The sequence below is a fragment of the Marmota flaviventris genome, chromosome 4 (assembly GCF_047511675.1).
Source record: "Marmota flaviventris isolate mMarFla1 chromosome 4, mMarFla1.hap1, whole genome shotgun sequence".
Taxonomy (NCBI): Eukaryota; Metazoa; Chordata; class Mammalia; order Rodentia; family Sciuridae; genus Marmota; species Marmota flaviventris.
In genome coordinates this window covers 158,818,500-158,831,660 of record NC_092501.1, presented here as the reverse complement: position 1 = coordinate 158,831,660, position 13,161 = coordinate 158,818,500, and the positions used below count along the sequence as shown (strand labels likewise).

General features: G+C 41.1%; 2 protein-coding genes across 4 annotated transcripts in view; one reads left to right on the top strand and one right to left on the bottom strand.

The window, feature by feature from the left end:
• Positions 1 to 706, bottom strand: part of Bivm (basic, immunoglobulin-like variable motif containing) — a 33,096-nt gene extending 32,390 nt beyond the window's left edge. For 2 of the 3 annotated variants that reach the window (XM_071611630.1, XM_071611631.1), the window contains exon 1: positions 551 to 706. In XM_071611630.1, coding sequence (XP_071467731.1) covers positions 551 to 635 — 85 coding nt within the window. In that variant the 5' untranslated portion in view covers positions 636 to 706. Of the gene's footprint in view, positions 1 to 319; positions 471 to 550 lie in introns of those variants that run through there. The other variant, XM_071611634.1, reaches the window with a different exon arrangement.
• Positions 707 to 873: 167 nt separating this feature from the next.
• On the top strand, positions 874 to 12,737 carry Poglut2 (protein O-glucosyltransferase 2). Its single transcript, XM_027938874.2, has 10 exons — positions 874 to 1,424; positions 2,843 to 3,048; positions 4,552 to 4,757; positions 4,943 to 5,020; positions 6,792 to 6,964; positions 7,081 to 7,318; positions 8,622 to 8,831; positions 9,537 to 9,626; positions 10,812 to 10,919; positions 12,515 to 12,737. The coding sequence occupies exons 1-10, from the start codon at positions 1,243 to 1,245 to the stop codon at positions 12,530 to 12,532; spliced, it is 1,509 nt and encodes a 502-aa protein (XP_027794675.2). The 5' UTR covers positions 874 to 1,242; the 3' UTR covers positions 12,533 to 12,737.
• The last annotated feature ends 424 nt before the right edge of the window (positions 12,738 to 13,161 follow it).

Here is a 13,161-nt window from a genome sequence, read left to right as displayed (position 1 = left end):
GGTGTCTATTGGGCACTTCCAAATTGAGCTTTGTTCCCGAAAGGACTCGTCCTTTCTACCCATGGTGCTTCTCTCTCCCTCTGCGACCCTACTCCTTCCAGGAAGGACAGGCATCAATGCAGTCCATTCGGACGCGACAGAACTCCGGAGAGGCTAGACCTCTCTCAGCCAGGGAGGCGATGAAGGCTCCTAGAGCGTTCGGGCGGCAGCAGGCCCCGCCGTTGTACCCCGAGTCCCCCCCCCCCGGAGTGCCAGGTGTGCGGGGGGGGGGGGCGCACTGCTGGAGGTCACCTCGACTCCTGCCCACTCCCCAGTGTACCTCTGGTCAGTGCAGCCGGGTTGGGTCGCTGCGGCACTCGTGGAGCCTCGCGCCGGACCCGGATCACAGCTGCCAGCACGCCGCCAGCGATGCGCCTCGGGTTACCCTGGGGTAGGTGTCTCTGGTCCCATTGGAGCTCGCCAGGGCAGCACTTTGGACTGCGATGGCCGGCCACAGGTCGTCAGACATCAGTGACAACACCTTCCTTTCATCCCTCCTTTTATATCTAACCTTTGCACGTGCTGAGGATGTGGTGACCAAAGAAATGAAAAATCTTAGCTGTGACTCCAGACCCTTGTGCGCCTCTATTGGACATCTGTAGTGTTTATCTGTTCCATGAAAGCCACGACCAAAAAGTAAAATATGGATGAGAGTTGGTTTAAAAAAAAAAAAGCGGGGGAGGAGGGAGGAAGGGGGAGAAAAGGAAGAAAGAAAGAATCTGGCAGGATTTCCGCTAGTCCTGCCGCGAACTACATATCCCAGGGAGCCTGGGGGGCCGGGCCGCGTGTCCACTCTGCCATCCACTTGGAGAAGCCCTTACTAAGCCTGGCCCCGCTGCAGGCCAATCCTCTCGCCTTGTACCTTAGCTGGAACCTGGAACGGATTCGCCCCCCAAATGATGCTCCAACAGCAAAAATAGCACAAGTTTATAGTTGCCCCAAGAAAGAGAAGCAGCGCGGTTCTTGCCGGTCTTAGTAGAACGACTAGCATCCTTAACCTGGACATGCCAGCGCTCCGGTTGTGACTTTGTGGGGACGTGGAGAGTCGAGCAAGCGCCTGCCGTGCACATTAAAGGACACTTTCTGGAGCCGCGTTAGCCGCCGCGACCCACCAACGTGCCGCTGCCCAGGTCTCCGCTGGTGTCGTCCCCTTCTTACACGTCTGCATTTATCCGTGGATCATCTCGAGAGTCCGACTTGTAAATGTTCAGCATTTTGCTGCTTTACTGCTTTTTTCTGGGGACGGTTCCAGCACTTGCCGAGACCGGCGGAGAGAGGCGACTGAGCCCAGAGAAGAGCGAAATATGGGGACCCGGACTAAAAGCAGATGTCGTCCTTCCCGCCCGCTATTTCTATATTCAGGCGGTGGATACATCAGGGGATAAGTAAGTCAAGAAACCACTCTTCAACTATTCGGGATTGCGTTAAGACTTTTTGTTTCTTCCTTTGTTTCTCATCCACCCCAAAACTCGCTTCTCCACAGCAGTTTTACTCCAGGATATTTGGATGCTATGCACATCTGGATTCCCCTTCCCAGTCAACTTTTCTCTGTAGCTTTAGAAATAATTAGGAATTGCAATATGTAATATAATAATAGCTCTTCTCTTAACTGTTTTGATAAGTATTCCCGCATTATCAGGGCAAAACAAAGCTCCTACTCTTTGCTGGAAATGCTATTTCTAACTACTTTTTGCATAATCTGTTGTAAGGAATTAAGTTCGGTTGTTAGAAACTTGATTGGCTTCAGCTTTCTGTGGTGCTGCCCTAGAGTTTCAGGTAGACATGGGCGGGTAAGCATGTTTTAAAACCCAATAAGAAAAACTAACTACTATCTAACATTTTAGAATTTAGAGGAAAAGTTTGGCAGTACAAAACTCCTATATGAGTGTAACAGAAATCTGTTTCATTCCAATGAACTCTATACTTTAAACTTATATTTATGTGCATTTTATAAAAAATATATTAGGAATAAAATATTTTCCAGGGGCTAGGAGTGTAGCTCAATGGTAGAGTACTCACGTATCATGTGTGAGGCTCAGGGTTCAAACCCCAGAACTTGGGGGGGGATTTTTCCAAGGAAAAAGAAGTCTGTAAATTTTGTCATTTGGCTATAAAGAGTACAGTTGGAGAAACAAATACCACCTCAACTCCAAGAGCACTCACTCCACAAACACTTTTATTTACAAAGATGGTATACTACCTACCTTGCTTTTGCCCACACCTGGACATGATTTATAATTCTGATATTTTTTAAGAATTACTGAGAGTTATTTTTCAAAATAAGGTCATCTTTGCAGGCACACCATTGGATCACAGATTTTCTGATGTGACAGACATGAAATAAATAGCAGACTGATACTGTTATCTATAAAATTATAAATATTTGCATGCTTACACACATCAGTAATCTTAACATATCCCTTTGTCAATGTCTAATGAAACTTTTAAAAATTATTTTTATTGTAGATGGACACAATACCTTTATTTTGTTTAGTTTTTTCTTTTAATGTGGTGCTAGGGATTGAACCCTGTGCCTCACATGTGCCAGGCAAGCACTCTACCACTGAGCCACAACCCCAGCCCTAATGAAACTTTTATGTTATTTTCATCATTGTCTTCCTCTTTATTTTTTAAATTGTTGATCCATCATATTCATTCTGGCACTGAAAGCATAAAAGAGAAGAAGCAAGCATGTTAGAGGAAGAATGTGGAGAACAGAAAAAGTTTACTGATTGAAGAGCATAATCATTTGTTGCTTATTCCTTAAAATAATCTCTGTATCTCATTGTTCTTCACATCACAGATTCACATCTTCTCCAGGTGAAAAGGTGTTCCAGGTTAAAATCTCAGCACCAGATGAGCAATTCACAAGAGTTGGAGTCCAGGTTTTAGACCGGAAGGATGGATCCTTCATAGTGAGATACAGAATGTATGCAAGCTACAAATATCTGAAGGTAGAAGTTAAATTCCAAGGTCAACATGTAGCCAAATCTCCATATATTTTAAAAGGTAATTTGGAACAGAGTTTTATAACAATAGTACTGAACACAATAATACATGTCATTCTATCTACAAAACAACTTGGTGTATTTTTTTTTTTTTTCACTGAAAGACAAAAGATGTGTCCTATCTGAAAGATAAGGTCGGAGTCTTGGTAAAAGAGAGAAATCCAAGATATGAGTAGAAATTGTAGTTTGCTAAAGAGCAAGGAACATAATTAGAGAATTTTCTGTCTGAAAACATAATATTAGCAAGAATAATCAAGCTGTATATATGATCCTATATGGTATTTTGTTAATTGGAGATAGAAGATGTTATATAACTGATAAGAGTTATTGAAACTTGGTAGACCACTTTAGGAAGGAAGATGGCTTAACGCAGAGAGGGGGAGTTGACTATTGTTTTTTGTCATTGTTCCAATGCCATTTTTCCAGGGAAATTTTCTGGTGGTTTGTAATATAGGATGAGACCTGTTACCCAGGCCATTCCCTCTCAGAGGAGGCAGGACCCCAAAACACTGGGGAAGCATTGTATATAACAAAAACATCCCAAGAAAGGTAACGTTTCTTTAAACGTCTAGGTTCCTTTCCTGCCTCCCATCAGGACCATGTGGTACCGAATAACCTGCTAAACCTAAAAAAAAAAGTACTGTGGGCTGGGTTGTGGCTCAGCAGAAGAACGCTTGCCTAGCAAGTGTGAGGCACTGGGTTCAATCCCTGGCACCACATAAAAATAAAATAAAGGTACTGTGCCCATCTACAACCAAAAAAAAAATATTTTAAAAAAACCAAAATACTGCATTCTCAGTCCTCCCCGAATCAGGTGGGAGTCCGAGGATTACAGAAAGTAATGACAGTAAAAATCCATTCAGATTCTGCTACATGATGTTAGTATTATTTCTATAAATGTGTAAATAACTCATCATAATATTAATGAAATAGACTGCTTTGAGGATTACCTTTGCAAATTTGTATTTCTTTTTTTTTTTAAAGAATAGCAGAGGTTCTTTGTTTACTTTTGTTGTTTTTGATGATGTTTTGCCCATTGAGAAAAGTACTTTAGAAACTTTAGGAACTCATTTGTATAACAGACCATTGAAATATTAATTCTTATGATTTTTGTCCTTCACTAAAGCAGGTGTATTCCTCTAATATTCTTTTATTAGTGTTTGGAGATTCTCCGGTACCCCAAACATAAAGAGCAACCAACTATAATATCCACTGTAGAGGACACATTAGAACCCATCAGCTTTCTTTTGAACTTGTATAAAGTAGACTTGAACATGAAGATGTCACAGGAGTTCATGTTGAAGAGCTGTCAGGAAGAACGCCGACTTATTCAGAATGCCCCAATGTAATAAAAGTGTATTTCTTTTAAATTATGTTTTCAATCCATATGCCTTCCTACTTCACTAGTCAAAATTCAAGAAGCCTGCATTTTGGGTATTTGTTGCATGTGTCAAATACTGAGTAAAATATTCACTCTTGTACTTTGTTTTTTGTGTGTAAATAGGGCCGGTTTACCATGAGAACTGTGACTGTCCTTTGGAGGACAGTGCAGCCTGGTTACAGAAAATGAACTGCCCAGGAACCATTGCGCAGATTCAGAAAGATCTGGCACATTTCCCCACTGTTGATCCAGACAAGATTGCAGTAGAAATCCCCAAAAGATTCGGACAGAGGCAGAGCTTGTGTCACTACACCTTAAAGAATAACCAGGTACAACACACGATTGAGGTTTGCTTGATTTCCTGATTCTGTTTTGTTTTGACCATTTGGCTACAATTTGCTATAAACAGTCCTATTAATCATCATCCTCGTAGCAATCATTGTGACAAGCTTTTCCTCAGTCAAGTCTGACAGTACTTTTAGACTAATGTAAGAAATGTTAAATTCTCTTTTAGGTTTACATCAAGACTCATGGTGAGCATGTAGGTTTTAGAATTTTCATGGATGCCATACTACTTTCTTTGACAAGAAAGGTAACTATATCTTTTCTCTGAGTCATCATAAGCGATTGTAATCCAGCTTTCATAAAATAATTTTTCAAAATAAAACTAGTAACAGGGCTGGGATTGTGCCTCAGTGGCAGAGCCCTTGCCTCACAAGCACCACATCAAAATAAATAAATAAAATAAAAGGTATTGTGTCCATCTACAACTAAAAAAATATTTAAAAAAAAAAAAACACTAATAACAATACCAGGATGTTCTATTCTAGAGTCTTAGTAGAATGATATTCTGAAATCTTTTATAGGCTGCCTGTGTTAGTTTTCAAGACTGCTCTAGCAAAGTGCAGGAGGCTGAGTGCCTTAAACAACACTTTATTCTCTCGTGGTTCTGGAGCTCAGAAGTCCAAAATCAGAATGCTGGCAGGGCCACGCTCCCTCTGAGATTGTGAGGACATTCTTCCCTGCCTCTGGCTGGCTCTGGTGGCCTCAGTCCTTGGTGTTACCTGGTGTGCATCACTCTGCTCTCTCCTCTCTCCACGTGCCCCTTTTGCCTTCCTGCATCTGTCTCTCTTGTCTCTTTTCGTAGGAACATCAGTCATTTTAGATTGATGGACCACCCTCCTCCAGTGTGACCTCATCTTAACTAATTACATCTGCAACGGCCCACTTTCCAAATAAGGTCATTCTGATATTCTGAGATTTAGAACTTAAGGATATTTTTTTAGGGGAATCAGTTAGACTCGTATCAATGCCTTACAAAGGAAAGAAAATGCCTGTGGTAAAATGATTTTGATTCTAAACCCACTTCAAGTCCAAAGAAGATTACCCCTTTTCTGAATCCTGTTCCTTGGCATAATGTGTTTTAATAGGAGCTAGTGGAGTATTTCAACAATACTGTTAAAATGGCTGATATGAAAAATTATACCAACGTTTTTTTTACCAATTGTGTATTTATGTAAAAATCTATTACAACGTTTACTTATTGAATCATTTGTGCATATCTTGATTGAATTACTCATGGAAATCCATACTTTTCTTCTCAAGATTGCAAAGCCTATGCAGTCAGTGAATCCTAAATATAGTAGTACTTAGCACCAGTATTATGCCTCCTTTAGGCTAAGACATTAGATTACTGGCAAATATTCTTGCTTATCTGTGTCCATGAGAAAAATAAGAATTTTCTTCAGGACTCCAATTTCTCAAGATGCTTCTCAGACAAGACCAACACAATTCCTACCTAAACAAATAAATAGGTATGTATACACCTTGTTTTGCAAATACCCCAAGCATTTTCCATGGCTAATAAAGCAGGTTCTTTCAACATGTTCACAACATTTGTTAGTCAGGGATGCATAGCTTGGAAGCTCCTGTATTGGCCTTTGGTTGGACTTCCTAAATTCAAATCCTGTCCCTACCACCCACCTGGTCTAAAACAGAAACATCTGGCGCATTCACATGAAACTAAGGCTAGAGTCCCAAGTGCTCTAAAAAGAATTCTTAGAATTGTTTTCTAATGATTCTCTTGTCTTAGCATCTTAGCTTTAGAACAAAGATTACCTTTGCCATCTTGTCCTCTTTATTGAGTCTGTTAGCCAATTTAGACATCACAGAAAGGAAACTTAGAATGCTTATGCATGTGACCATATTTGGAAAAGTTACCCACTATTTAAGCTAAAGTCATGACAGCCCAAAGCTTATAAGGTTGGCCTTTCATTTGGTGCAATTGCTAATTTTAATTGATGAACATAAGGTAGTATGCAATGCAAGAACTGCCAATAAGCACTTTGTTTTCTTTTTCCTAGGTGAAGATGCCAGATGTAGAGTTTTTTGTAAATCTGGGAGATTGGCCTTTGGAAAAAAAGAAGTCCAGCTCAAACATCCATCCCATCTTTTCCTGGTGCGGCTCCACAGATTCCAAGGATATCGTGATGCCCACCTACGACCTGACGGACTCTGTTCTAGAAACCATGGGCCGGTGAGAGTCGGGTCGGGTTGACCCAGCTGGGCGTGCTCTCTTGGGTGAGTTCTTTCCTCCTGCCTCTGTGGTGTGACGGTTTGGGAGGGAGCCACGCTGCCCTTTCTGTGTTCTAGAGTAAGTCTGGATATGATGTCTGTGCAAGCCAACACGGGGCCTCCCTGGGAAAGGAAGAACTCCACCGCCCTCTGGAGAGGGAGAGACAGCCGCCAGGAGAGACTGGAGCTGGTCAAACTCAGCAGGAAACACCCAGATCTCATCGACGCCGCCTTCACCAACTTTTTCTTCTTTAAACACGACGAGAGCCTGTACGGCCCCATTGTGAAACACATCTCTTTTTTTGATTTCTTCAAGGTATGACATCTGTAGTGACCAATCCTTTCTGCATTCCCAGTTTTTGTGTAAATAGCATTCTGGGAAAGGGGAATCGAAGCCTGTAAATCACAGGGGAGGAGAGAAATGGGTTTGAACAGCCTGCATCTGTTCTCGGCACCCAGCCCTGACATGGAATTATGCACGAGGGAGCTTGGAGTCTGCGAAGAGCTCTAAGTTTTTCCCCAGCTAGCCCTTAAGATAAGCACATGTCAGCTCAAATCCTTTTTTTTATTAATAAGTTCATGTCAGTCATTTTACACGGACTTCTCACCAGAACCAGAGCACGGCAGCAAACTAAAGAAGATAAAAACCAGGTGTCTCTTATCAGGCCTTCTGGTGAGGAGTGACTTGAAATGCTGACATTCTGCCTGGGAATTCTGGAATGGCTTTTCACATCCAGAATGTGGATTACTCATGTTTCCCAGGAAGTCATACTTTTTCTAACAGCTCCTTTCCTCAGTGCACAGCGCCCTGCTCCCTAGATCACCGAGGGGAAGAGGAGTGTCTGTAGTCCCCTGGGGTAGAGAGATGGCAAAAGGTAGTCAACCATCCTCCAGTAGGGAAGGACAAGTGATGAGCGAACTGTCTGCTCCATAGACAGCCAGATTTTCCTTTGATGGGTTACATGGAGGTAGGTAGACCCAAATAATGCTGTGTGTTGAATTGTCATTGTTTTTTCATAGGCGTATCTCAAAGAAAGGAATGATCACAACTAGAGAGCAAGATGAGCCACCCCTCCTTAGACAGCTGTCACATCATGCCTTGGCTTTTTCCTGCCTGTGGAATTTTCTATAACTTAAGGCGATTGATGACCACAGCTCTGTGGATATTTTTACTCATAGATGTTCTTGCCCTGGAGCTTGTTAATTTCCTTGAGACATTTGGGTGGCCCATCTGGTGTTTCAAAAGTATGGTTAGCATGGCACAGAATGTGCCATCGTTAGGTGCTTATGCCATCCATAAAGAAGTAGAGGAATGACAAAGTTGCAAGTCTATTTTTTTTTATGTTGTAGTCTTTTATTTCATTGGCTTCTTCAATATTAGATTTGTTTCTCTCTTTGTGAAATTCAGGACCATATCAAAATAAACATTTGTTTATAGGTGAGCATGTTATGTAATAATAATAATTACCAAATGACAAAGGCCTAGGGCAAAATCTGGCCCCTGCTTTTGCAATTGTATCTGTAGATGGCAGATTGATGTGTGGAATGCGGAGAGGAAAAAAAAGAATGGAAAAATGGGAATTCAGTGGAGGTTCTTATACTCTACTGCTGTTTTGCAGCATAAGTATCAAATAAATATCGACGGCACTGTGGCGGCATATCGCCTGCCCTACCTGCTAGTGGGCGACAGTGTCGTACTGAAGCAGGACTCGATCTACTATGAACACTTCTACAATGAGCTGCAGCCCTGGAAACACTACATTCCAGTTAAAAGCAACCTCAGTGATCTGCTGGAAAAACTTAAATGGGCAAAAGACCATGATGAAGAGGTAAGGTCCGTCTCCTGGAAGGTTTACTCCCACTGTGCCAGATGTCACTGGTAGGTTTGCAACGTCTTGAGCCTGGAGAGTGCTCCGTGTATGCTCAGATACAAAAACGGGAAGCTGCCTGCCCAGGAGTGGTACAGTAGCTCCCTGGAGCAAACACAGCCCTTGATCTTAGATAACTGTCCACTCTGCATGTGAAATGAAAGCTAAGCCTCAACCAGATTATGTTTTCTCTTTTGGTAAGCATTGTCTCTGGAGATACCAGTTTTGCCCTCACAAGTAATGTCAAAATTAAGATGGCCAGTCTGGCAAGAGATGTCACTAACCTTTGTGGAGTAAAATGAGGAATTATAGGAATTAGCTTCAAGCTAATGGCTGAAAACTATGAAGGTAGTGCATTAATATGGCTGCACCTTGCATTCTCTTTAGGAACTCACTGTTCCTTTGCTTGCTGTATATCTTCTCTCTCCACGAGAGGTTTAACTCTAGGAAGCACAGTATGACTTCTCAGACTTTCAAGTCTTGAAAACCTCCCTTTAGTTTTGAACAGATAAAGTCTGTTAAACATTCCTTTGTCACATGAGAACCCCCAGGGCTATGCTTCCTGCTGTGGTCTCACTGTATGTGCTCTGTAGTTTTGGTTGCATATGTCTGCATAGGAAAAAAATGCTTCATGAAAGTTTTTTTTTTTTTTTTTTAATTTCCAAGGCAAAGAAAATAGCAAAAGCTGGACAAGAATTTGCAAGAAATAACCTCATGGGTGATGACATATTCTGTTATTATTTTAAACTTTTCCAGGTTAGTATTTTCCAAGAAAATAGACATATAACTTAACAACTGGACATGTAGAGAGGCAAATAAGATTTAACTCACTTAATTTCTAAAACTATATTAATATAATGTACCTTCTAACAATTTCTAAAAGTATATTAATATAAGGAGATTCATGTACTTCTTTGGGTGAAAATCGGGACAAATACTAAGTAGTAATAATACATACTTGAAAAAAATGAAGCTTAGCTGATGGAAAATATTACAACATCAAGTGAAAGAACAAACATTAGAACTATGTGGCATATGATTAGGGAACGGCAGAGTTACCATACATGGTTTGTATTTTCTCTTTGTATTATGTTGCTGCTGCCTTGTCACTTCTTTGTGTAAACAGCTCAAAGTATGTGTTTGGGACTCTTGTCATGACCCCCCCATTGGGCCAGGAATTCTCTTGGAAATTATTTCCACAGACTTAAGCATTTAGGGATTATAGTCAAAGCATATCTGACAATTTCAAAGGCTCATTAGAAAACTAATACAGCAGTAAAGATGTCATTTGCTAATAATAGCATTAGATCTAGATTAAGCTTTCTATCTGAGAATTGTACGTATTGAGCCCCATACTGTAGGCTCTGCTGCAAAGCAAAGTTGATCTGTATCTGATCTGAACTGGCCCCTCCTGTTCTGAAATCTTCCCTACGAGATGATGAAGCAATATAGAAGAAAAAATGTTTAAAATGAATGAACTGGGGGGATTCAATCTGAATATCCAAAGATCCACTGGGTGGTGTTAACATCAGTGTTTCGCATGGTGCCCGCCCCAGGGTGAGAATTAGTGAAGAGGATACTGATTGAGGCCGGGGCAAGCCATGGAGGGGCAGGTAGAAATCTGTCCTCAGATTCTTATTCTAGGGCAGATCATGTGCAAAATTGTTTTCACTTTAAGGCAGAAGGTGGTTTAAAAAAAAAAGTCATATAAATTAGGAATAAAATAATGGCCATTTAGGAACAGACAGCCAGAGTTTAAAGAACTTCAGGACTCACACTCTGTTGTTGGGCATTTTGGGGATTACAGGGGACTCTGCACATCAAATTTTTACATACACATGTGAGTGAAGTGAATCTCGGTCTGCAAATTCCACTGTGTCTTATTTGGTGAATGCACTTAAAGTGTTGCATAAGGGTTGTTTTTCTATTGTCACTCATCAGGAATATGCCAACTTACAAGTGAGCGAGCCCCAGATCCGAGAGGGCATGGAGAGGGTAGAATCACAGACCGAAGATGACCTCTTTCCTTGTACATGCCATAGGAAAAAGGTAACAGAACAGACCCTGTGGCCAGCAGCAATGTAAGAGTTAGGGTTGATCCAAGTTTACACCCATCCCTCTAGTCATTCAATCTGGCAACAAACAGTTTAATTCCTCCTGAAGCCTCCAAGCAACTTAGTCTACTAGGAAGATGGTTGTAGTAGATAATAACATTGTACAAGAAAATGTGCAGTTAAGTAAGGAGCCAGAATAGCTCTGGCAAAGCTGAGCGAAGCCTTTTTCAACATGAGAATTCAGATCACATAGCATTTGAACAGATGTTTGCAGTTTGAAAAGTATTTTCACATGGATCATCTGATGCCCTCATCTCCCCATGTGATGGGTTTGGCAGAGGTCATCATTCCATTGCAGAGATGAAAAAAATATTCAACCATAAGTATTCATGCTACAGTATTTAAAAACAATCTCTGTTGATGCCACTACATGATGACCTCATTTGCAAAGTTCAGATTCACATATGGACTTGTAAGGCTTGAAAAGATAGAAGTCATACAGTGATTGTCTTTGTTTTATGGTTAACAAAACTGAGCCCATAGAGGAATTTAGCTCAAAATTATCTAGCAGAAGTATAGCAAAACAAAACTATCTCGTGATCAAGTAATGCATTTTTGTACATGGAGGCGTAGTGTTGTTTTGATTATAGTTGAATTTTTGTGGGGAGGAATATAAATTACAGTTTTCTGCATTGCTTATATGTTTGTGTGTGTGTAAATATGCTGGCTAGACATTATTTTAAGCATAATAATTTTGTTTCTGAATGCACAAAGTCAAAGTTGTGGTATTATAACCCAAAATGGGAAGGGAGACTTGGCATCGGTTATGTCAGCCTCTCAAAGATGTTTAAAAGCAATAAGGTGACCACTGGCCCCAGTGATGTGACAGAACCAGCTCATGTGAGTTCACCACCTATTGGTATTCAGGAATTTCACACACTAGTTAAATTTTTGCTACCTTGGAATCATTCTTTGGGGGAGTGTTTGTACCATGACAGTCAGCATACCTTTTGGTTTTGTTTTTGGAGAACTGATTTACCACTAGCTCACTGACCCTCAAGTGGTACAGAATCAGTGGTGACCTCTGTCAAGGCCAGGAAATCACTTCAAGTCAATGTGGCACAGGAATTGCAAATCAAAAGGTTCTCCTCACCAAATTTGTGATTTAGGGTTATGACATTTCCCACTTTGGCTCCAGTGGAGACTGTAATGTTCAATTTTTTTCTTTATCTGTGAGTGAGAGGAGGTACCAATCAGTATCTTCCACTGATTAGTGGAAATTAGTGACAGGATAATAGCTTTGTTCATATTTTGTTCTTTGTCTACGCCAGCCCTTCACTGATTCTGTTCCTTACACAAGACCTTAACAGTAGCACAGACCCTTGGAAGTTTGGGTTCCCCACCAGTAGCCCTGTGAAACACAGTGTGATTTGCACTGGGGATGATTCTGATCCTCTGGAAATAGTTCTGGGTCCTAAAATTGTGGAGCAGAAACTTGGTTTTTTTCTTCCTCTCCCCTTTAGGAGAGAATAAATAATTGATTCATAAAAACTTCTTGATGGCTCTTAATATGTTGCTTCTTCATTGCAGACCAAAGATGAACTCTGATATGCAAAAATACCTTTCCTTCAAATAATGGTGCTCTGAAGACTCTTCTCAGCAGAAAAGAAGAATATTTTTTTAAGTATTAATTCCCCAATATAAAATCTGTTGTGAGATTATGTGCATTATGAAGATTTTTCTACTATACATCATTCCCCTGACTGTCCTTTAAAGCACATTTTTAGAATTTTATAATAAATGCATCTTTATTTTAAAGGCCCTTGCTGTGCTATCACTAGCTGTATCGGGACCAAGAGCAGAAAGAGGGAGGGTGAGCTTGACGCAGCAGCCTTGCCGCCTCCCTGTCTTCACCTACATGACCAAGCAACAGACCTGTCTCCTTTAAACCACTGCTCTTTTGGAAATTCACTCACTCACAGCAAACCTAATCCTAACTAATGTGTCACACAAGGCCTCTCTTAATCTGACCTCTCCCACTTCCTAATGCTACCTGAGGCCTGATAAAACCATTCCTCTCCCTCTTCTGTCAATGCCTGTTTCCCTACTGCCCTGGTATTTGCTTTTCCCTTGGTCTGGAATGGCAGGACCCACTCTTCTTTGTCCAGCGTTGACATCCATCAGTATTCCCAAGGTCACTAAGCCAATGCCCTGTGTTATCTTCTGTATCAGTTTTC

Excerpts from the sequence above, each read along its gene's own strand:
- Poglut2 (XM_027938874.2), top strand. The coding sequence starts at position 1,243 with ATGTTCAGCATTTTGCTGCTTTACTGCTTTTTTCTGGGGACGGTTCCA. Across the intron at positions 4,758-4,942 it reads ACACCTTAAAGAATAACCAG|GTTTACATCAAGACTCATGG; the intron begins GTACAACACACG and ends ATTCTCTTTTAG. Across the intron at positions 8,832-9,536 it reads CAAAAGACCATGATGAAGAG|GCAAAGAAAATAGCAAAAGC; the intron begins GTAAGGTCCGTC and ends TTAATTTCCAAG.